The following is a 25,168-nucleotide window of genomic DNA, read 5'->3' as shown; positions in this document are numbered from 1 at the left end:
GACACTGTTCCTAATAAACAACAGGCTCAGCTCTATAATCTGTCTTCTTTGGTAGATGCCATCACTGCATTAATCTTCTAATAACATAAGCAATACAACTCAAACACAGCTCCAAACCGGCCCACAGCAAGTGTGAGGTTTTGCTTGCTAATCTATCTGTAAAAAAAAAAAAGATCTAGCAACGTTTAAGAGGGAATCTCACCATCTTCTTGTAGACTTTAGACTCCTTACTTCTGGAGAAAGCTCTATCTGACACCCAATGGGACATCAGGCCCTCTGCAGAATTTGCACGCTTTCGGTGAAGTTTGGCCATCATGGCTTTCTCCTCTTTCTGAAAGGAAAAATAAATAAATGCCCTTAAAGTCATGTGACCAAAAGCATTCGGCTGTTTGTGTGAAATATGTGGCAGCGGCATGGTATTTTAAGAGGAGCCACGCAGATAGGAGCTCTTACTCTTTTCTGGCTGCAGCCAAGCACCAAAAAGGTTTCGATGTTGTTTTCCTTCAGGTAGGCGTTCCTCTCCCCTCCGTATCCCGGCTCCACCTCATAATCCCCGTTCAGGTACTGCAAGGTGGCTTTGGTAATGTGGATACGTCTGAGAACACGAGCAATTCAGAAATCAGAAGGTGCACGGAGAACGCGGTCGTCCGTCACGTCAAGCAGCAGGTGGAGCCGGAGGTTCTCACCCTGCCTTCCCCCCGGCCTCCATTTGGTTGGCGAGCGTCACGTCGTTGGACCAGACGTCAAACTGCCACTTGCGCAGGCCCAGCACTCCGCAGTGAACGCGCCCGCTGTGAATGCCCACCCGCATGTTCACATTAACACCTGTCACTTCTCTTACCAGCCTGCAGATGAAAATACACACACTGCTGTTAAAAAAAAAAGACCTTGACTGACATGTCATGTGTTTCAGTGCTTTAGTGTCCAGTGTTCACTCACGAGATGGCTTCAATCATGTCCACTCCCATCTCCACACAGCAGTGGGCGTGGTCAGCCCGGGGCTCCGGCAGACCTGATACGCAGTAGTAACAGTCTCCGAGGATTTTGATGCGCAGGCAGTGGTTCTCCTGTTCAGCAAAGGAGCAAAATACAGGTTTCACCTAAAATGTTAAGTTTTTCATGAGACCTAACGTTCAGCCAGCAGTTCTGTGATTAAAAGCATTTTGGATTTGTTCAGCCTTTTCCTTTGTGTTACACTTGAATGTCTCGGATCGTCACACAAATTTTAATTTCAAAGATAATCTGGAAAAAACCCCCAACATGTTTGTTAAGATAAAATGCTATCCAACCCAACATGGCCCTACAAGAAAAAGCAGGTGTCTCAACTCAGGTTGTGCCGCTCTTTGCAGTAACAACAACAAGTGTTTTTGATGAATGCTGGTTTTTACATCACATATAATTTGTAACTATATAAAAACTACTTCTTGTATTTAGTAGTTTTTATATAGTTTTTATCGGATATTGAAGTTTTCTGTTTTGTGTAACATTAGGGTGTTACACAAAACAAATTAGATTAAATCTTTAAGGAGACAAATAGTTTTCTCACATAACTGTAGATAAGTCTCCGCGTAATCTAAATAGTGGCGTTTGCAATTCATCAAAGTCCATAACGGCATTTTTCATCCGTGATACGGCTAAGACTGCAGATTGCGCAGTTGCACTGGAGTCGGTGGTTCAGAGTTGTGCAGCGAAAGCCGCAGCAGCAGGTGTCTCACCGAGGCCAGCTTGTCGAAACGGGCGAACAGCTCGTTCAGCGTCATGACCAGTTCCTGGGCTGTGCACTGAGACGCCAGGCTGGTGAAGCCCTCGATGTCGGCAAACAGTATGCTGCAGATCATGAGATGTTGGGGTGGGAGAGGTGAGAGGGACGAAGGGAGAAAGAAAAATACAAAAGAGAAGAGAATTATATTAATCAAATACAGGAGGAAGGAGTAAACTGCTCCACTGGAGCAGAGAAGAGACAAAAAGAGTTGCAGACACTTATTCAGCCACGGTTCTGGTCACTTAGTCAGATTTAGGTCACAACATCCATCCCTTCCCTCTGAGAACACCTCCGCCCCCGACGCCTCCCCGTCGCCAGGTCTGCTTGACTTTGCTGGTCTAACTTTTAAAAGAACCGAAGCACAAGGATAAACAACAGGAAGACCAAAGACGCTGTTCAAGGTGACAGATGATGCTGCCTGTCCCACGAGGGAACGGGTGTTTCATTTTCTGCACAGCTTCATGTGGGCAGTAACGTCTTTCCTCCATGTAACAGATTAATCTAAACTGTAATATTTTGATATATGAAGTTTTAAACTTTTAAACTCAGAATATCTCTCAGAATGCTCTGTTGTGGTTGTATGTGAATTTTATGTGAAAGAACAGCAAACAATGGTGCACAACTGTATGTAGGAAGGACAACAGGTTTACGGATTTATTTTACCAATACAAATTTAAAGACTGAGGTTATGTTTACATGTGCGAAATTCCTTGATCAGATGGAAATGTATTCGGGCTAAATAATCGGAATGCATGGTTTATATGGAGTGGTATGCGCAGAGGTGTAACATTTCCCTAAACAGACAGAAGAAGAAGAAGCGGTACTTCTGTCTGTACTGCACATAAAAAAACAAGAGTTGTGTCTTTGTTTTGTGTCTTCTAAGGGACCAGAACTGATCTACACCAGGTTCTGTTACTCAACTCTCTATTTAAGCTGCAGGCTATAAGCAACACATGCTGTTGGCTTTCCTGCATTAGACGACCAGAGATCAACAAACCACTCTTTCTTTTCTGACTTATCGCACACATGCACAGTCAGGTCAGTCTGCCACATTCAGAACAAGTGTTTACATGCACGACATTTGGATTATCCCTCGCTATATTGTACCACTTCTCTCATTCAGATTGCAAATTCAGTCCAATCAAGCTGAGTCTGATCAGAATAGGAATTACATTATGCATTTTTATTCTTACTGGCCATTTATTCTGATTACTTATGTCCATGTTAATTATGAAGATTTTTTACTTAGCCCACTGTAAGTCAACATTAAGGAGAACCAGATTTTATTGTTTTTGGGGCGCGTCTTTACCAGCTTTACACATCTAGAGACATTTTGGAAATTTTGTCATTTTCTTGTCTACAGAAATCCCTTGTACTCACAGTGGAGTGAGTTTGAAAACAGTAATCTTCAACTATTGCCAAAGATTTAGGGTCATTCTAACATATCATGCTTTACCTTGTATGTAGGCTCTTTTATCTTTTACTCTGAGCATCACTTTCACTGTCTCGTCTCAAAACGCACTTTCCCAAAGAATGACGCTGCAGCCAGCACTCTGTTTCAGGACGGTGTCGAGTATTCAGGGTGATGTAACATGAGGACAACTTCCTCCCTGACCTGTGTGCTGTGTTCCTCTGTCTTTATGCAGCTGCTTGTTCACCAATGTTTTCCAAACAAATAACTAAGGCTTCCACATTGCTAAATTTATACTGTGATACATATATGTTTGTTTTTTTATTTGCTAAATTAAAACAGAAAAAACAGGTGTCCTTCTTCCATTTTAAAATTATGTGCTAGTACTTTTTGCTGGTCTGCAATATATGACCACAGTAAAACATACTGAGGTTTGTGGTTGTAATGTGAACAAAAAATAAATAAAATCCAAGAGCCATTAATACTTTTACAAGTCTTACTAACTCCCACACAATAAACACATTTACTACTGGCCAGTCAGAGGCCAAACCACATTATAATAAAATCATTTTAAGAGGTTTTTTTTCCTAATTTGGTGCAGATAAATTTCAGCCTTGGGATTTTTTAGTAACTGAAATGACACGACTCAAGGAACTAGTCAGAGAACCAACCTACAAAGGGAACAAAACCTAAGAAAACAACCCTGTGAGTCAAAGCTGGGTATTATTTCACTGAACCACTGGTGGCTCTTCAGTATTTGCAGAGGCGATATTAGATTTTTAGGTTCTGCAGGGATAAAACAAAGAACAAGATAAACTCTGAACTGAATTAAACTGATTATTTTATTCAGAATTTGTTCAATTTGAGAATTCTGTAAAAGTAAAAAATTTAACAAAACGACCAGGAGTAACTTTTGTTTGTTTACGTGATTCTGTGCCGAATCCTTCACAAAAAGACCTGAAAATAACTCGACAAAAACTAAAGGTTTTAATCTGGGTTACATTGAGGAAATTGATTGTTCCTGGAACATTCACGCCTTAGTAGGGCAGCAGTGAAGCAAAGCATTATGCCACTAAGCGCCGTAAATCAACCTTCCTTATCTGGGTCATCTGCCACAGAAGATCTCTGCAGAAACTGCTTTTTTTTTTTTGTTCCTCTATTAGTAGTGAGTTCTTCCATTTCAGGATGTGAAAACCAAATGGTAATGAGAAAGAGGCACAGGAAACGTTGGGCCTACCTCTCATAATTTACTACTGATTAATGTCTGTGCCATCAAACCACGATATGCTCAGTCACTCTCAGGGGAAAAACATCTCAGTCAGGGACAACGTCGTCTTAGGTTGGTTGTGTCCATTACTGGGCTTACCTCACATTATCGTGTTTCTGGATGTAGATCTTGTGAAACATCATGTCTTCCTTCTTGGCGATGATATCAGCCTTCATCTCCATTGCAACATGCCTCGGCAAAACAGATAGCAGCAACCGTTCCTAAACAAGGGAGAGAGAGAGGAATTTAAAAAGAAAAGACAGAAAGAAAGAGAGAGAGAAACACACACACACAGAGAGATGTACAGAGGACTTTTTAAAGATTACTTTCCACTAAAAATACTGAATGAGTCACTGTGTTTTACTGGCATATGTGTGGGAAAGTGTTAGTCGGCTAGAAAGTTGTGGAGATTTGTGCTTCTGACCTCACAACAACAACTAAAAAAAAAAGAGACAAACAAATCAGTCTGTGACATGGAGACTGCCATTTGTTACTTATTTGCATGTGTGTGACGGGTTTTCCTGGAGGACGTCGGCACTGCTACTCCCTGTCTGACTCTGGCAGGAAATGCAGGTGTGTGAATACCTGCTGATGGTTCTCCCTCTGCAGGTGCTGCCTGGCCTGAATGTATCCTCTTGTCTCCTGGAAGGTCTGTCTCTGGGAGACCTCAGCGGGATAGTGGGTACAGATCCCGATGATGTTAGCGCACAGGAAGATCAGCACATTGGCACATATCTAAAAACAGAACCAGACGGGGAAGGTGAAAGGGAGACAGAAAGTCAGGAACACGTCGGTTTTAGTGGAGCAGTAAACTGAATCTGACGTGGGTGAGGTCGCAGGGGGAAACTGATAACATTCTGTGTCACAGGAGGGACCAGAAGGTGAGGAGCCACTAGATGTGATCTGGTTGTAAAGGATGGGCAAATCCTCATAAATGTAGGAGGACGTCATCTCACTTTGTGTTCTGAATCACTTAATGACTTAAAACTGTATTTGAGAATGAACTTTAATCTCTAATTAAGCTTGATAGTTAACTATGTTGACTGTTTCTTTTCTCTGCAAACGGTTCAAGTTTTTAGTCATAATTGGGTCAGATGTTTTTTTTTGCCACTTTTCAAAACTATCTTTAGAAATATTACTCAGGGTTTCTGTAGGTCTTCCTACATTTTTCTTCTTTGGATTTTGTCTGTGCAATGTTTCTGATAGCAACCCTTGCATATTGTGGAGTGATTGGTTGAAGAATCAAGGTGTAGAAAAGGAAACGGAGAGACAAAATTAGGGCTGAGAATATTATTGTTTTCTTCCGCTTTCCAATAAAGTTCAAAGGTTAATTAATCAGGTCATGTCTGCACATTTTTTTTCATTGTTTTAATTTGCATCTTTCTTTTGTTTCCAGTGATGCTTACATTTTTATTCTTTTGATTTATTTCACGTTTCAATGTCTTTTTTGTGTTATTTTGATGTTTTGATGTCGTTGCACTTTTCTAGTTTCTTACTATCATAATCAGCTTGTGATACTCTACGGAAAGCAGAATGGAAAAAATTCATAATAATCCATGCTATTAGCTACTCTGATATTTAGCAGGTGTTTAATATTTTATTAAGTCTATTTAAATCCAAATGCATAACTTTGTCATAGCTTTTGTAATCACGGTTTTAAGTTAGTTGCAGAAGAATTTATTGTAATTTTCTGAAAGGCAATGAACTCATACTACACATTCTTCTTCTTCTTTTAAATTGTTGCGTTTGTACCACAACAGTATGAGTTTATTAAATGTTACCTCCACATAAAGTTTCGGTCTGAAACAGGACCAAAGAGATGAATCATTTTTCATTTAAAGTATACAGGTAAAAGCACTTTGGTTTTCACCTCATTGATGCCAAAATACCAGTTTGTCTCTCTCAAGCTAATTGCTAACTGTTAAACTACAACTGAAGAAATGAAAATAAATTATGTCTTTATGCCAGGGTTTTAATCCAATTGAGCTTTGGGTCACCATTAAGTTCTCTTCTATCTGTCAAAACAACAGCGGCTCGTCCTCTGAGATCAGGAGGCACAATCCTAAAAAAAAATGGTACTATGACATCTCAAAACATTCAAGTATTTTAGGAAAACCTTAAAAATGTCATAATATATTCTGAATGCTTGGAGGTGAAATATAAAACAACTGAAGAATGATTGATTTCTGCCCAGCGTAGAATATTTTGGCAACAAAATTGATTTGATCCAGCAAGCAATGATGTAGAGGGGCTGAATAAAAAAACATTCATGTATGTCTACTAATGCGGTGCTTTAGGTAGAGGCTAATGCAGCTGCCACTTATGTGCTGTGAGGTTTGAGAATCCACAGTCTGTAAGCAATTATCTGTGACTGGAGCAGATTAAGCTGAGCAGTATAGTATAGTTACATTTGTGGGGTCATTGACCTTCAAGGCATTCCTCTCTGCTGCTGCAACCACTGTCTGTTCGTTTTTCGGACCCCCCCCCTTGTGGTAAGCCGAGCCTGCAAGTCTTTTTTTTTTCTTTTGTACGATAGCCTCAGCTAAGACCGAACATCACGAACTGAGTCCCGAGTGTCCGGACTTCCCATCTTTAAGAAAATGTTGGAGCATGCGCAGACACATGTCCCCTTCATGTTCAGAGACACACTCTGGCCTGGGAAAGTCATTTGACCTCTGACCAGAGCGCCTGAGTGTTTCCTCCACAGATGATATCATCAATAATAGGGGGAAAAAAAAGAAATGTGCAGGCTCTTCGCCCATGCAAAGGCTGATACTGAATCTGTATTCATAACAGGCTTTAATATGAAGGCAAGAAGCTGAAAAATCTCTCCTTTGGTACCAGTATGTCTGCAGGGTGCTGGTATGTGGCCAAAACCAGTGCCTGTTTGTGTGCATACTTGTAATTTGTGTTCATCAAAAAGGATGGCGGCAAAGAGATGCGGAGCAAAAGATAGAGGTGGGTTATCTGTTCGCACACATACGCGGCATATTTTCCTGGATGTGTCAGCGCCCTTTCAAAATCTGAATGATAACTGAATCATAAGGGGTTAAGCTGCTGTGTTTATCATCCCCACGCTGCTGAAATCGGCAGATGAAAGCAGACCCTCTGTAAAAAAAAAAGCAATGACTGTTTTTTTTTTTTTTCCCTCATGCTGTCCTGAGACGAGTTTACACTGTATACACCAGAGCTGACCATTTGTTGTCACAACAAGTCAGAGATAATCCAACAACCTATGCTTGAAACAGGACATGGTGACCGCAGCACAGAGGGAGGCAAATTCCACTGGGAGCGTTAGAAAGGACGATCAATTCTGGCCGACTTTCCAGCCTGAAAGCAAACGACTGGTCCAGATTAGAGAGACATCCGTAAAGACTTCATCCTCAGATAAGACAGACTCAAATTTCAGACTTTTGAAGTAAGAAAAAAAACATAAAGGCACTAATTCATTCTATCTATAAAAAGGAAGCTCACTTGAGAGCTATTTAAAGGTGAGATGAGCTGGCTTTTAGGGCCCAGGTGTGTGAGCCGAACATCCACTCGTGTTTTTTTTCCACAACAAGCTTTGTGGTTGTTCCCTTGCACGTTAAGATTGAATTTGTTCCACATCGTCACACGCTTTTACTGCTAACCGATTGTTTTTTTTTGACTCAGTCAGAAGCTCAAGCCTGCCGATTAGCGCTATGTCGAGATGTTCTGTGCAGTCAAAGGCGACCTGATACTCCGGTTTCTAACATCTACTTTCACGTTAATACCAAACAGATGGCTTGGAAAAATACCCAGCAAGATAACTCGGTTAAGCGGCCCGTCTGAGAATCAGCGACACCTGCAGCTCCCACCAACACACTTACCGCTAATACACTCCTTTTGCAATAAGACTAGTAAGTAAAATGTCAAAAACGCCTACGGGGATTTCAAGCTAATTGATTTATTGATTGATTTTGGTTGCCGTTTTGAAAAATTAGAAGTTCTTCTTCCTTTAAGAAAAAAAAACGTAAAAAAAAAAAACCCCAAATTGTCACATGATTGCTTGGCATCACAATCTCACTCAATAAGGTGTTTTAAGGTTTTTTACCAATAAATATGGAGGAAGCTGTGTGTAAGTACGTATGTTCACAACAATGATTTTTCAAAACGATAGCGGTAGCTGAAAACCCAACAGTCACTTTAGTTCACATCCGTCCACTGGTCAGCATGAGGAGTCATCGAAAGGAAACCGAACCATTTGTGGGAAATTTTGGATAGATTTTCTACTGTCCATGTTGAAATCAGCTAACACCGTCCTAACACGAGGCACTGAAGTCGCCACAGAACCATTTTCTCCTGACTGGGGCACATTCGACTTTTCGCCTGTCTGTAGCCTGCATGTTATTATTTCGAGGAAAGTAAAGCTTTGAGGAAAAAGCAATGAGCATTGCTTCTGTTAAAGTCAAGTTTCACGCAGAACCAAAAGCATTTATAGGGGATATAAAATAAATCTGGAGCTAAGCACGAAGTGCGCGAAAGCTCTTCAGGACTGGCAGCTCTTTGATTCTGAAGCTTGTTTTGTCTGTTCAAGCATCCGGCCTCGCAAATCCACCCCAGACACGTAGCTGACACTCCACTTCCTCAACGGAGATGTGGTGCAGAAGAAGCAGAAGCTGCTTTTCTCTCTCACAGTGATCCAGCTCTCTCAATCTGAATAAAGTAGCACCTCATAGTTGATGATTCCAGAGCATATATTGTGTAGATTTTTGGCTCTCTGAAGGTTACCCCTTGCTCAGCATTTACATGTGCAGAGATCTCTCGGCGGTGGTGCTGAAGGGAATCCAAACATTGGCTTATAAGGTGCGGCTCACGGTAAGGTCTTTACTCAGTCTTGCAGAAAGGATAGAATGTTAAAGAACAAACGGAGGAAGGGGATGGAAAAGATCTCACCTTGGCAAACAGACAGAAAATCCACTCTGTCTTTATTAACATCCCACTGGACAAAACCCTCGAGCAGAAGTGAAGCTGGAACGTACATGTGTGCACACTGAGAGCTACTCATTCATTCAGGGACAAAACGAAATGCCAAAGCTGATGCGCTGATCTATATTACATTTCATGAGAGGCCTTTGTGTTGGTGTGTTCTCATGCAGGTTGAGTGAAGGTGACTGTGGCATCTCAGCAACTCATTTCCACTTCAGAACTGAGTTCCGCAAAATAATAAGTGGAAATGAAAACTAAGGACTGATGTCACGCGGTGCTTGGGAAGCATCACACAGCATCAACAAACTCCAAGATGTTTATTTGAGATTTTATGTGATGCACTTTACAATGTAGAGCAAGATTGTTAGGTGGAAAGACAGGAATAAATATATATTTTTTAGAAGTCTACAAATCTGAAAAGTGTGGCATACATTTGTATTCAGCCACAGCCCTCTGTAAATTCACCTTTTGCTGCAATTACATCGGCAACTCTCTGGCATATCCTTTGTTTCTTCACGCTATGCACAAATAGAGGAAATTGCTTTGTTTTTTTTAAACCATCCTTCTTTTCAAAATAGCTGAAGCACAGTCGCTGAGCATCAGCAAATATAAATGTTCTGGCCTTACAATTTGGTTTTTGATCTGGACTTTTAACTAGGCCAAATCAAACATGCAAATATTTTGATCTAGACCATAAAGTTGCAATTCCCAACTGCTTCGTTTCGATCTAGTCACATAAAATCTCCCCCAAAACTTCTTGAGATAGCTTGGTGAAACGTGGAAAGGTTTGCAGGGTACGAATACTTTTGCGTAAAAGTGTAATATATTTTCTAAAATGTGTCATCCCCGCAAGCAATGCAGGAGTCTTCCTAAGCTTTAAAAAAGTCGATATATTCTCTGTACTCTGAGCTCCACACTGAGCTGGAGTTTAAACTCTGAAAGGCCAGAGTGCTACGTCCCACAAGTCAACACATGGACTCTGGGGACACTGACTGCTGCTGACATGAAGGCAGCTCTCCAGCAAATGACCTTTGATAGGCATCTGCAACTTTTCTGAATTTGTAACATATGAGAGTCACACAGTGTGGATGAATGCCTAAAAAGATAGCATGGTAAAAATAGGCAATGGTGAGAGACTTTGTGGCACTGGCTGCTATCACTCTGCGGCTTACAATGATATATAATTAGTGACAGAGAATTTTTTTTTTTCCTTATAAAGACGAATGTCGCACTGGGGTGTGGGTGGTTGTCTTTGCCATCTTGGGTCCCTGCCGACTGGAATCGGAGTTTTGTTTTCGTCGGGACTCGGGCCAAACCAAAATTAGTCTCAGGCGACCTGTGAGACGTCAAAGTGATCTCTGCAAAAAGCTGAGGCAAATTCCATGAAGCTAATCTGGGCTGGAGACAGGCTGAACATCTGTCTCAAAAATAAACCCCAAAATAATACTGGGATGATAAATGGCGACTGGTGAAAGCAAAATGTCAGCGATACCTCAGGTTGTCTGGCAAAAGCAACCAAACAGAAGAAAGTAGCAGTATTATGTATTTTCTAGGAACAGCTCCACTTTATTGCACAATCAAGTATCTATGTTGCCTTCAGTTGTCATAAAAATGCTGCTTATATCAAACACACCTTAAAAAAAATCTGCCTTGAAATTGGCCTCCGTCTCTTTAAGAAGCTCCTGCTCTTTCCAACACAGCATGTCATCACAACAATGCTTTTCTACTATGCTGTTTCTTGGGACCGTTGGACTGAGAAGTAGTAGTAGTAAGTTGTAAGATAAGCTAAGCAGATGAGCAGTTCCACCAGGGGATTGCTAATTGCTGCTGCCGCTAGTCGGTAGGAGCTGAGTGGCGGGGGAGGAGGGTTCTGTTAGGTGGAAGCTCAGCTGGAGACTGCAGCTGCAGGGAGGAGCTTCGTGGATAAGATGACAGCAAACATTTCTACACCCAGAATGGCTACCAGGGGAGATTCAAGGATTGCTCAAACATGCAGAAGGACCATAGCAACACTTATAGGAATGTTTTTGATGAGGGAATAACATAATCAAATGACACAATGCTCAAAAAAGTCAATTTTACAAATACAATATAATTTTTGTCTCACTTATTTCTGCCTGTTCCTTCTTGTGGATTGAACGGGTCCCGGTTTTATAGCTTTCTCCTACAAACATTTGACCGCAGCACATTAAGATGGAAGAGTTAAGGGCAGAATCTTAGATAAAGCTCAAATAGTCCAATAAAGTTTTATTTACTCTGTAGTGTTTTCTTTAAATAAAAATCATAATATCCCACTCTACTCTGCTTTTCTCCTTCTACCTTCTTCCTTTTTCAGACAGAATGCATTTGGGCGGTTCTGATTTTACAGCTTCTTCTGGGAATTTTATCTGTATTTACCCTCTGAATGCTGAGAAACAGGTAATCAAGAGTCCACAAAGCCACAGAGGGTTCCTTGGCTACTAACAGACAACTTAACAAACAAATGTAACACAAAAACAACTGTGTTTTTGTTGTTGTATTGTTATTTGAAACCTGGAGCAAGGCTGTTTCCCTAAAAAGTGAAGCAGGAAGATTGCATTACTTTGTCTCGTGAATTTTGTTAGTCTCTGGCTTCTCACTGCAGAAAACTAACCAACAGGTTCTGAGCTCAAGGCCTAGCTGCAGGGACATTAATCATTTTGCAGTCTTTTTGTTTCCCGTTATTTTTTTTATTTTTTATTTTTTATCTGAACAACATGTGGAACCTGAAGGAAATTTAAGGTTTGATACTTTGTTTCTGCTTTCAGCAACATCCGTTCTGTTTTAAATTTACAGCTTAAAATAATGAGAATCAGCTTCGACGACCAAACTTGTGTTCACAAACAAGCAATTTGACTACAGCTTTACATGCTTACAGTGAACCGATATTATTGAATAAACCAAACACATAAACTAAAAAAAGCCCTCTGTGGTTTTCTTGACTTCTTGCTACCTTTGTCTCAGTATTCAAAGGGAAATGCTAAATAACAGCTGTTCCCAAGAAATGCTTTTAATTTTAGTTTTTTGAACCAGTTTGTGGTTTTAAAGGTTTTAAATAAATTACAGTTTCAGCAAGAAATATTTCCATCCTGTGGTTTGATGTGCTTTTAATGAGATACCAGTGACTGGAGTTTCCCCCAGCTGTATGGAGTGTAGGGTAACGCAGCCCTTACCTGCACCTGTTACAGTGAAATGTCTTCCAGCTGACAGAAAGAAGGCTATTATCCTGTTCCCTCTCTCAGAAAAAAGACACATTTGGCTGTTTGGATATATTTCAGTATGGGAAACCAAACTCAGTCCTAGTAAGGTAACAGTGTTTTAAAACTGCAGTTGGCAAATGACAAAATATGTGCAGCCAAATGAATTGCTTAGCCAATAAGCTGGTCAAACTACTATTACTTATAAAAGGCAAAAAGAAAAACTACATATTAACCAGTCATGTTTACTCATAGATCTGTTTTCATGCAACATTTCTTCCCGGTTTCTTATTTTTCTTTGTTCTAAACCTAAACACTGAAATTAAGCCATCAATGTCACACAAGAGTAATGTGACTAGCTTTAAACAAATTTACTTAGTAGAAAGAAAAGCAAAAAACTGTAGGCTGTATAGGCTGCTGACCCCTGTCCAAGAAGAACAGAAGAAATGCCTTCTTCTTTTCCTTTTCCAATTATCACTCATTAGACGAAGCAGATTCAGAGCACAGCGCTCGCTGTGTGTCATAACGTCCTGGCTTCACGGGGCTCCTGCTCCCTCATTGTTTGTCTGGACGGACAGGAGGGGAGGGTGGGCAGGCAGAGGGCAGAGCTGGACGTGACACCCCCTCCCAGCTGTGTTTTCACCAACCCTCCACTTCCTGTCCGCTGACGCCCTCGTAGGCACAGCTTTACCTACAACACGACGGCTAGAGGAACGCCAGGCGATCAGTCGCTGTAAGCCTTTTGCTGATTTGGACTCTGTTAAGGGGTCCAGACCTTAACAGAGTCCAAATCAGCAAACTGTTTTGAGTCTGAGCTAAACATCCAGGAATTCAAAAATTGGCTGCTATAAGATCTCCTTTTAAGCACAACACGAGGCCACCTATGCAAATGAAGACAGACCAACTTAGCATGAATATTTAGAGATTGCCCTAAAACTGGAAAGCAAAGTGACCTGCAGAAGCAACAAAACTTGAAAGTTTTTAACCTTTTCTCAGGTTACACATTAAATTTTAATCTTTTTCATTTGAATTTTGCATCTTGGACAAATGGTGCATAAGAGTGAAATGGAAAGTAAATTGTTTCAATTTTATTTGTAAAACTTTGCTTTGATTCCTCTAAATGAAGTCCAAGTTTGATTCTGAATTGCCTTCAGAGGTTACACAATGACCACAACATGACGCTGAAGCACGGTAGTGGCAGCATCATGTTGGGAAGATACCTTTTGTTTCAGCAGTGTAGACAGAAGCATGCAGAGCTGAGTGAGAAAAAAACATTTGGGATGCTGTGAAAGATTTGAGGCTTTCACAGCGACAGTTTGATCAAATGTCTGAAACTCCAGTTCCCAAGACTCACAGTCAGCTTTTAAATGCAACTCTTCACACGTGTTGGAAACGTTGCTGGAGTTGAATATTCTGGGTTTATTCAAAACATGTGTTTAGAATGCCTCAGTCAAAGTTCAGACTTTAATCCAATTGAATCCATGTCCAGACTCGAAAACCGATGTTTGTAGGCCATCAAATCTTGATTTGGAATGGGTTGTCTCTCAAGTTACGTGTGTGTGTGTGTGTGTGTGCGTGTGCGTGTGTGTGTGTGGGTGGGGGGGGTGATGACCAAAAAAGTTGCTTTAATCTGCATTACCTTCATTTGTAGTGGTCAAATAAAAGTAAATTAGGTTCATTGTGACTGTGTTCACAGCAATAGCAAAACGTTCGCAGTTCAGTCTCCTGAACTGTGCATGATATTGGCTTTTACTACAAAGTACACAGATCAATACAGGGAAAACAGGTTATAGTTTAAACAGCAGGAAAAAAAATATTTTCAGTCCACAAGCTGCTTAGTCAAGGATGGGCTGATACTGAATTCATGAATGTGACACATCCGGCTTTTAGCAAAAATTCAGGACCACAGTGGAAGGGAGTCATGTGACATGTTTATAAAGCCGGTGTTTCATGAGAATATGAGCCCAAGTGTAGAGTTTCAACCCATGCTTGAAAGAGCAAAGCATGAGCTGAATTGCATGTATATGACCTTTGATTTATGATGTTCTGCTCTCCCCGCTTTGCACTCTGCTGTGCCGTGGTGTTCCCAAACAAATGCCGCTGGAAATGCGGTTCACACGGACCGAACGGTAAGAAAACAGAGTGGGATATTGCAATCGCAGTGAAAGGAGAGACATTTTTGGGATCTATAATTGTTACACTAAACAATCCACCTAATCAGCTTTTCACATTTTAGGGGGCGGGGGAGATTATAAATTCCAACTTCCTCTGGATTTACTTTGACTGTGTGAAAATAAAATCATGGGACCAAGGCCTTGTGCTAAAGATCATTCATTAAAAAACACTACTGTGAGTCTGAGGGAGAAATCTACACAAACTGGACAAAGCCACCATAAAGATGTTTTTTTTTTCTTCCTGTTTTACAGGTAGCTGCTGAGGAGACATCAGGTTTAACAGGGACAATGATATCCCTGACAATAAAAAACAGGAGCTGGCCAGACGTGTGTACATATCAGGGGGAGGAGGTCGGGTGTCTATTTGTGCACAGCTAGTGAACGTGCTGCCGAGGCCTCGCCTCAGAAAGCACGCTCTCATGCCAGTCTGTCATATGGTGTCAGTGTTTCCCGTGTGTAATTACAGCTGGGGTAGTGGGAATAACAAAAGACAGTCGGCTACTGTGATGATGACCTTTGACAAAGGAGGCATTCAGCTTCCTGCCACCATAACTGGAACGGACAGTGCACTCAGCAAGAGACGAATTATCCATAATCGTGCATGCCACGATTTAACGGCATAAGGATTTTTACTGTATATTGCTGATTATTGTGGCAGTTCAGCCTTGATCCTTGTATTTGCTTTTGTAGAGTCAAATTACTGGTAAACAATAAACTGTTATTAGAAGCCGGCACTTCCTGGTCCTTGATTATAAGCAGGGTTGCGATTTCCCTTTGGATTTAAAAGAAATGTACGGCTTAATGGTAATCCTAATTTTTCCCACTAGCAGCAACGGAAATTATCCGTGTTGGTCTCTCTGTTTGTAGTTGTAATGCAGCAATGAAAGAGTCTCCACCCTGAGGTTGGGGAGGTTTATTGTTTGAGCCACAGAGTTGTTTGGACCGAAAGAATTGTGGGAAACATTCTCACCATTTCAGTCACATGAACCACACCGACCTCCATAACTTTCTCTTTGTACAATTTTTATTTTTTTTGTAGGTACCATACTAGCAAAAATGATTTGCCATTTCACAGATTTTCTCTGTTTTTACTGTTTTTATCATCACACTGTTATAATTATAGGGCACTATAATTTCTGCTACGTGCAAAATGCGGACAGAATCACGGAATTTAATAAACAAAATGGAATCCACAAGAAAATGCGGAATTTCACAGAATCAGCCGTCATCAGCGAGAAGGGAAGGATATATACTTCCTTTGGTGTTTTAGCCGCTACGTCTCCCTTATCCGCTGTTACCTGGCTAGGCAGGGCTCTGCTCTCCCCTCCACACAAACAGAATAATCCGGTCAGAAACACTGATGTCTTCTCAAAAAAAAAAAAAAAAAATCAAATAACTCAATGCTTAGCGTAAGCTACAGGGTCAGTGAGTTTTATGAAACAGAAGAAAACTCAACCGAGAAAACTCAACAGCTGCAGTTGCAGGAACATGAGAGCTAAACTCTGACAGTAATCGCTCCACTGGAGATGTTTGTGACAGATGGAAGAAATAAAAATTAATACAGGCCGTGATCACTACTGACATTTTAGAGAACTTCATGCTTCACTCTTTAGACAAGCTTTATGGATGTGCTGATGTCATTTTCCAACAGGAACTGGCACCTACCCACGATGCCAAACGGCGCTTTAACGACCACAGCACCACAACCACCAACACCCTGACATGACCGAAACCCCAACAAGAATCTGAGGAGGATCGACAAGAGGAAAAGAAGAGGCAGAAAAATAAACACTGCAGAGAAACTGCAGGTCGCTCGTCCATATTTCTGCATTACACTTTCTTTTTTATTGTTTTTATTTACAGTTCAAATGACCTGAAAAAAATGATCATTTACAAGTGCAATTTCTGAGTTGTATCTTTAAATGTGTCATGAAATGAAAAGGCCAATTCGGTACACATGTTTATTAGCATTCCCTCTACAGAAAAGCGACTTCAATATGAAAAGAACTTTTTTTTTTTTTTTTCAATTTTGGTCTCTGAGTAATTATTTTCAAAGCCTCTACCTCTAAAATGTTCCAGCCAAGAAGGCAAACAGACATTTTAAAAACAACAAAAACCCAGATCATGAGCATCAACTGTACTGAGGCGATCAGCAGTTTCAGGTTGCAGTCAGAGAGCAGAGGTCATTTTCTACCAGAAACCCGTGAGTTTTACACATGCTTCAAACCTCCACACCCCATAAATCACTGCCCACAAGGTTCGGTAACTTAAGCATCTGCTCAGCCGTTGTCTTCTGAACTAAACGAATAATGTAGGACTGAGTAATGCTCATGATATTTCATGGATTGGTATATTTCTTAGCGGTGTTAAGCTGAAGAATCTGTATGTTTCCATTAAGACACATTTCCGTTGAGCCCATAACAAGGTGCCAAAAGGACAGGTTTCTCCTCTAAGGCTGGATCAAAACAAAAGCCTTCAGATCAGGCTCTGTCAAAGGCTTCTCTTATTTAGTATTTGAATATCTAAATTTATCCTACCAATCATAAACAACTTACCTTTCTTGTAAATATATGAATGTCTACTATTTATAAATTATTACAAGTCAGATAAGAAGTCTGAGCATTATGCCGAGGCAAGTGAAAGTCACTTTAAAAACGTATTCAATAAAAACAAACATCCAAACGCAAAGACCTCAATCTGATGGTTTATAACAGGGTCTGAGCTCAGCACAAGCTTTAATCCTACTTAGGATGACTGGAATAAAGTTACAATTGAAAAATGTGTTAATTAGAAAAAATAATTAGGAAAAATTTGCTAAATAATAAAAGGAATTTGGTCACTTCTTATGGTTGAAAGGTTTCGGCATTTATGTATAAAAAGGTTATTTTTTTCTGTATGATTGCATCCTATCTGGCTGGACTACAAAAAAAAAAAGCTACTGTAAATTGAAATTTTGGTTATTCTGAATGTAACAGCACGCTAATGTTGTTGTTCATTATTTATTGTTGGTCATTATTTGCGCTCTAGTGGTTTCCAGATTTGCAGCAGAGAGTTTATAGATTGAAGCTCAGTTAAAAAATGTTCTGTATTGCTGGTCAGAACATTTTAGGCATCAAGGCAGAAATATTCTTCCCCCACCTGCTAACTGTGCATCAATTCATTAGCATAGAGAGTGTGGAGATATCCGGACAGAATTGGAGTAACAGTATAGAGAAGGTTAAATCTTAACCTCTGTGTAGTTAGGTTAATCATCACTATGATCTTTCCACAGTGTCATACTCCAAGTGCCTATTCTAATCTAATCATTCTAATCATTCAACAGACACTAAAAGTTGGGGACAAAAGGTCAGGACTACAGCGAGCCACGTTCATCTCCTCGCATGAGTTCTAATCATTAAAGAAAGGCCAGACCCGAATCTAACCAAACATCTTTGGTGACACTTGAAAATAGCCATTTACAGATGCTTTACCTAAAATCTGACAGAGTTTGATCTGGTTTGTAATAAAAGATTAACAAAACGTTTAGTCTCTAGATCTACAATGCTGGTCAAAATGTACTTTAAAAGCCTTTGCAACTGCAATTGCATCGGAAAATTTGGCCGATTAAATTTTCTGATGTAAAATTGTAAAAGGCAGAAATATTATGCCTTGATAATATTTCTTGCAAACTGTAAAATTTTGCATTCCTATATTTGTTGACGGGGACTGAATTGTAAGTGTCACACTTTACAAACTTTAGTTAGAAACAGTTTTGGAGCTATGGATTATGTTATTTTCACCTCTGAATTATCCCGCCTTAAATAAAATAAGTCGGTGGTTGTAATTCGACAAAAATGTAGAGAAGTTGTAGGGCACTGAAAACTTCAGTGCCCTACAACTCTGAAGGGATTTAAGCAGTAAAAATTCCATGCAAACTTTCCAAAAATGTTGTTCAGTTTTCACTCAGCTCACACTCAAGTTTGCAAGAAATATTATCAAGGGAATAGAAACAATTAAGGTTTCAAGAGGTAGAGCAAAAACGAAAAAGAAATGCACATAAATAAACAAGTTTTATTATGATGTGAGCTGATTCTTTCTCCCAGGACGCGCATGAATAATCTTAATCATTTAAAGCCAACTGTCTGAAACAACTAGAGACTTGAAGGGAGGCATTCCTAACTCTTGTTGTTTGTCTGACTCAGAAACTATAGAGAATGTTAAAGTAAGAGCCAACACCTTCTTTAAATTTACAAGCTGGAAACAGAAAACACAGACAAGGGAGTGGTGGAAACATGAAGCCGTGAAGCCTTTAGAGCTGTGACCAAAGCAATCTCCATGAATAAACATCTGGAGGTGGGTCTGCACAATCTGCAGGCATGGAACAAGCTCCATCCATCAATGCTCAATCAACGATAGATGGATCCAACTTAATGTGTTGGAAAAGTAATCGTGTCATTTATATAATTTTTCCGGATGTGTTGTGCAAATGAATAATGCTAAAACCGACACAGCTGTTTTCCGAGAGGAAGCCTCGCAGAACCTGGCAGATTTCTCCTCTTACATCATTACAGGTGACGACTCTATTAAGAGCGATTAAAGCGTTCCCCTGTAGGGTTCTGGAGTAACTTTTAGTGAACGGCAGCAGCGTTGCATCCCTGTTCCTGAGAGCTGCTCCACATTCATCTCTGCGCAGTTATCTGAAGAGACCCTACAGAGCGGAGGAAAGCGGAGCGGTGCAGAGCGCTGAAAAGCCGGGATCAATGGAAGCAATCCCCACGAGTAGCACGAGCTCAATCTCTCCCTGTTGTGAAAGAAAAAGGCCACTCCATGTGAGAGGGGTTTTGTGAAAATGGAAATATGACTCAGAGAAGGAGAGAGAAGAGACTGGTGGGTCTTTGACAGGAGGGTGAGTCAGCCGTTCATTTTATTCACGATCGACATCAATGGTTTTCCACTTGTCACCACCGTCGAAGCCCACAATCCCCGTCCCCAACAACCACCTCCCCTTCTCCATGGTGGAGGTCCCTCACAAAGACTTCTTTTGTTCTCTGCGTCGACCGTTTCTCATCTCCACTGATCTGATCCTGTATGAATATCTCTGCAGGAAAACGACAAACGGGAGAACAGGCCGGCTCATGAGGGACGACGAACCAGAAGAAGAGCAACACAAAGACCCCCTTTTATGGGAAACTGGTTTGGTTGTTCTTATTTTCTTTGAAGCGTCTTTCAGCTATTAGGTAAAAACTCAGACTTGTTTGTCACCTGGACTGGGTTACCTGGTTGGCACCATCTGCCTTTTCATTAAAATTACTCCACAGCTTCCTTTGTTCTTGAAGGTGCTTTGTCATTATTTTCTGCCAGTGCTCTGTCTTTGTCTTCTTGTTGCTCAAGTACCTGCTTTTTTGTTTCATGATGTGGACTTTCTGCTACTGCTACCGCCTGTCAATGAGCCTTCATTTTGTTTAAATGATCCAGTCCAGAATAGCTTGACGCAAAGGCTGCAGCTAACTTAAACAGCTCCAGTCTAAAACACGTCGCAGATGTTTATGTGAACGTGATTTAACCTTTCGCTGTTTTGCACTGGAAGGTTAGTTGCGTTCAAAATCTTTCCAGTTCTGTGTGCCACACACTTGGAAAAGAATATTTAAAGTGTCTGACGTAAATGTAAAACGGTAAAATGTTATGGCAGTTTAGTTGAACTTTTACTAAGTTTTAGACTGCCTTAATTTTCCATATGCTAGTTATTCAGGATTGAAATGTTTTTCATGCTTGGTGCTGCATAAATGCCTCATGAGTTTCCACCTCTTATTTCCTCTGTAAATACTCAACAACTTCTTTGCAAATACCCATCTAGTGCAAACATGATAATAGTTTAAAGGTCCATAATAAGGATCACATAAACCTCCATGACATGTTTTAAGGTAAAGATTGTTTTGAAACAGCAAAAGTCTGCTTTGTTTTGGTAGCTTTCTTGCATTAGCTTTAGCCTTTTGGACCTTTGGACTAATACAACAGTTATCTACCACAGGTAAGATATTTCTGCCTTTAAATTTTTAATGGAGCTCCACCTCAAAAATAATGCAATTTCCATATTCCCACCTGTCCCAGTCCTTAGGTTTAGTGTGTTCCTGTTCAGTTAGATGTGTCTCAATTGTATTGATGATGCACATGGATGGAAAACAAAACAAAACATTACTATCTGGTCCATCTTCTAACAAACAGGATCCACTGCTCCACTTGTGGTAGCTTCACTGTCCCTTCTTGCTGTCTGTTTATTTTAGCATCACCTATCATGCTAAAATAAAGAGCTGCGCCGACAGCCAATATTTTCCTCCAAATCCATAAACTAAATTCCTGAATCAGTTCTTTAATTTTTCCAAGTAGGTTAAATTATTTTGTTTTAACTTGTGTTTTCCAGCACCACTTACAAAATAAAATTCACATAGTGGCATTGGAGCATCTGTTTTCAGGAATACTGAGATAAATCATTTATTTTGTATAGTAAAATTCTCTTCAGGCTCTATGATTTGGGGAACGTAACGTGAGACTGTTGCTGTTAGATTTGAAGTACTAAAGTAAAAGTAGTACCATATTTTTCGGACTATAAGACGCTAGTTTTTTTCCCACGCTTTAAACCATGCGGCTCGTAGCCCGGTGTGGCTTTTCTGTGGATTTTTCTTCAGCCACCAGAGTGAAGCAGGAAGTGAATCATTGGAAGTCAGAATTGGAAATAGAAGAAGAAAGTGCTAATTTTCATTTAGAACAAACACATGCTAGCAGCAGGTACGACGGAGAAACTCTTGAGTTTCTCCACACTCATTTTAAGTTGAAGGCTATCGATCTGGCAGTACAAGAGGTGGAAAACCGAGAGCGGCGGGGATACCAGCAGCTTATAACCTGGTGCGGCTTTTATATGTACATTTCCAGTTTTGTTTTTTTTTGTTTTTCAAAAAATTTGTAGGTGCGACTTATAGTGAGGTGCGCTCTATAGGCCGGAAAATAAGGTAATTGCTCTTAAGATTGCCACAAAATGACTCTTCAAACTGGCAGACGGCAAATTGTTATTGAGGCACCACCATTTAACTTCTTGCAACAGCACAATGGAAAACAACAGTGTTTTGGTGTAAGCCATAAAAACATTGTACAAAATTCAGTCTGACTGTTAAGAGACCCTCGTCCTCTCACTGATTGTTCAAACAACATGAAACGTTGTGTGGTGAAAGTCCAGATCTCAAACAGTCTATCAACAGCAGATCTGTGCAGCCAGCCAGGGCCAAAGTAGACATCGGCATCAAACCGTTGAGCCACCCATCATCCTATTCAGACTATGGCAGAAGCACACAAACGCAGATGACCTTTGGAGTTATGTCAATATTAACTTTTTTCAGACTGTCTCTTTTTTCCTCTGATTGCTTAATGACCAAAACAACTAAAACAAATTAAAAAAATGAATACAACTTCTCAATTTAGAAATCTTGCAGCTGATTTTTGCTTGAGATTAATTTTTCCTATGCAAAAAATGTTTCTCTAACTCCTACAACTCTCCAACATGTGTTTATATCACCTGAAGCTGAAGAAATTTTCCATTTCATGCTAACACATGAAGTGAACTTTGGTATCAATTATAGCAGCCTACAAAGTGGCAAGAAAAATACATAGGATATGACTAATAAACTGAATTTGTTTCCCAGTTAGTAAGTAGTTGTCTTATTAATATCCTTAAAAAGGATTCTGACCTGTGTATAAACAATCTAACCAAGTTGGCGCTTGACGCTTTAAAAAGTGATATTACATAAAAACATGCTGTCTCAAACTCCAAGATGATTTTAATAATAGTGGAATAAATGTACAACTGAAATATGACAGATCAATATTCTGGGATATTAAATGGACCAAACTCGTGCATTTTGTGCTTATGGCATGGTGGCTAATCCGGGAAAGGTATTTTGAACAAACGGGTGAGAATAGTGATTGTTAGCCAAACGCCTGTGGAGATAATATGAGCTTTTAAAACCAAAAACAACTTTACAACGGCAAACGTCTACTTTATGAAAAGATTAAATAGGAGCAAAAGGACTAAAGACACAAAAACAAATATAAAATGTGCAAGAAATGTTTCCAGTGAGCTTCCAGATGAAGCGATTACAAACTGGCTCCAAAGTGAAGAAGTAATGATCCTGTTTTCCATAAAATGAATTGCACAATCCCAGCATCCCACCCCACCCTATTTCATTTAACTACAATAGACTCCTTGTTTTAGGGGAATTCGGGCTGAATGGCACCATGCTACATTATCATGATATTCCTTGACAATGCAGTTAAACGGGCTCATTCAACCCAGATGACCTTCCACAAATCCCAAAGAGCTGCTTGTAGCTGCCCAACAGCACAAAACACGGGCTCATTAAAAACCTAATTTGAAAAGCTGAGGAGATCTAGAGAACTTTCTACTTTTAGTACGGCACCTTTGACACGGAAAAGTGGTTGAGGAGTCAGTACAGTGTTTGTCCTTTTGTGTCGAGGCAAGAAAGTGGGCCATTTCTACTGCTCACCACAGTGACAACATTGTATTCAACTATATGGTGACAAGCATGTTGGGAATGTTTTCCTTTTCGCCTCTTACAAATTTACCATCACACAAGGAATGCCATTTGAAATAAGATTTCTTTTTTATTGTTGTTGTAAGGCCATAAGGATCTCATACCACATCAAAAGTACAAATGTCACTAAACAATGTGGTTTTTCTGTGCTGTGGTATTATTTAGTCACATCATGCAACACAGTCAGTGGCTAAGAGACGTACTGAGAAATCGAGCGATTTTATGCTTGATTGCTAAACATAATACAGCGAAATGCTCTGGTTTATACTATTGGAGAGCTCAATTTTAGCTATATTGTGATATGTTGATTTTGGAAATCCTGGCAGGCCTTCGGAAATCTCACATGTAATGTAAAGCTCTTCCAAGTTTACATGTAAGTATTTTGAGGGCGGCAGATGAAGCGTTAATTAATCTAATCCTAAGAAGGTTTAAATATGAATCAAACATTAAAATAAATAAAATACAATGAAATAAAACAAGAACTCATTGAGGTGGTGGGGTGTGGGCATTATAATTTCTCAAAGCAGTTTATCTGTGGTTTAAATATGAAACGTATACTCTTGTCCTGTTACATTAGAGAATGTGACACAAAAAAGTGACACAAATCTTGTTTTGTTTTTTTGTCATAATATGAAAAATATAATTTATAATTCATACTTTATATGCTATAAAACTATCACAGATCTGCTCTCGCTTACCTGTTTGAGAATGAACTTGTCCTGGTGGTTGACGTGCCAGGCGATGAGAACATGAACGGTGGACAGCACAGTCCCACTAAGTACAGCAGCTCTCATTCTGACAGGCAACAGAGTGTAGATAATATAGACGAAGAAGACCGTCCACCAAATCCCCTCTGAGGCACTGCGGGGGGACACCGTCAACACCCCAGAAACCTGCAGGACTATCAGGACCCCGATCACCAGGTAGCTCACAATCCACATGTAGTCTTGATGGAAGCCGTTGCGGTTGCACACGACCATCAAGGCCAGAAAGAGAGTCGTGGCCACTGACAGCACTACGATGTAGGCCACATTAAGTTCAGCGTGGACACAGTGGAAGGCAATCATGACTCCGCACACGACCACCAGCATCCCCATTAGCATAGTGAGGGAGCTCTGGTTGAGTCTGAAGAAATAGCGCTGGTACAGGCGTTCCAGCTTGGCAGACTGAAATTTTTTGGATTGAAAAACCCACATAAGCCATCTCCAGCAGTCTGCAGCAGTCATCTTCTTACACCTTCTCCCTGCTAATTCCCCTGCTTCCTCTTCTGGTTTTTCTTTCCGCTCACCATCCTCCACACAGGGATTTCCTACACCAACCACCCTTTTCCCATAGTGGTCCTCCTGCCAGCCACACCGCAAGCCAAAGTTGCCCCCACTTGCACCTGCTTCACAGTGGTAATACTGGGGGGAAACATTAGGGACTTCTGAGTCCTCTGAGTCCCTCAGGCAGCTCATGTATCGGGGGTTGCATAGTGACGAGCTGTCCTTCCTCTTCTTGCCATTGCGCTCTCCCCATGCCGTCTTTTGGTCATCCTCTCTACCTACGAAGAGGCTTCTGGCCCACGACATCCTGCCAAAAACCAAGAGACAACCAGGTAAATTAACTGAATTTGCAAAGTGCTTTTCTAGCCATACTGACCACTCAGAGAGCTTTACATTAGAGTCACATTCCCCCAGTCACTCCAGGAAACATATCAACATTCATACATTGATACAGCTCTGTGGGTCTTGCCAAGGGGCACATCAACACGTTGGACAAGGAAGACGGGATCGATCCACAATCTCGCTTGCATACAGACTACTCTACC

The 25,168-nt window shown here is 40.5% G+C and overlaps 1 protein-coding gene across 1 annotated transcript in view; it reads right to left on the bottom strand.

Moving 5' to 3' along the window:
• Positions 1 to 25,168, bottom strand: part of LOC103467316 (adenylate cyclase type 6-like) — a 43,083-nt gene that overhangs the window by 12,772 nt on the left and 5,143 nt on the right. The window contains exons 4-11 of the mRNA XM_008413589.3: positions 24,057 to 24,930; positions 5,026 to 5,175; positions 4,540 to 4,661; positions 1,716 to 1,827; positions 940 to 1,067; positions 687 to 845; positions 454 to 595; positions 203 to 331 (exon numbers count right to left, since the gene is read on the bottom strand). Coding sequence (XP_008411811.1) covers positions 203 to 331; positions 454 to 595; positions 687 to 845; positions 940 to 1,067; positions 1,716 to 1,827; positions 4,540 to 4,661; positions 5,026 to 5,175; positions 24,057 to 24,929 — 1,815 coding nt within the window. The 5' untranslated portion in view covers position 24,930. The remainder of the gene's footprint in view (positions 1 to 202; positions 332 to 453; positions 596 to 686; positions 846 to 939; positions 1,068 to 1,715; positions 1,828 to 4,539; positions 4,662 to 5,025; positions 5,176 to 24,056; positions 24,931 to 25,168) is intronic.

The sequence above is a fragment of the Poecilia reticulata genome, chromosome 7 (genome assembly GCF_904066995.2).
Source record: "Poecilia reticulata chromosome 7, P_reticulata-male-v2, whole genome shotgun sequence".
NCBI classification, from domain to species: Eukaryota; Metazoa; Chordata; class Actinopteri; order Cyprinodontiformes; family Poeciliidae; genus Poecilia; species Poecilia reticulata.
Note: the sequence above shows the minus strand (reverse complement) of the source record. Positions and strands in the feature narration are given on the sequence as shown.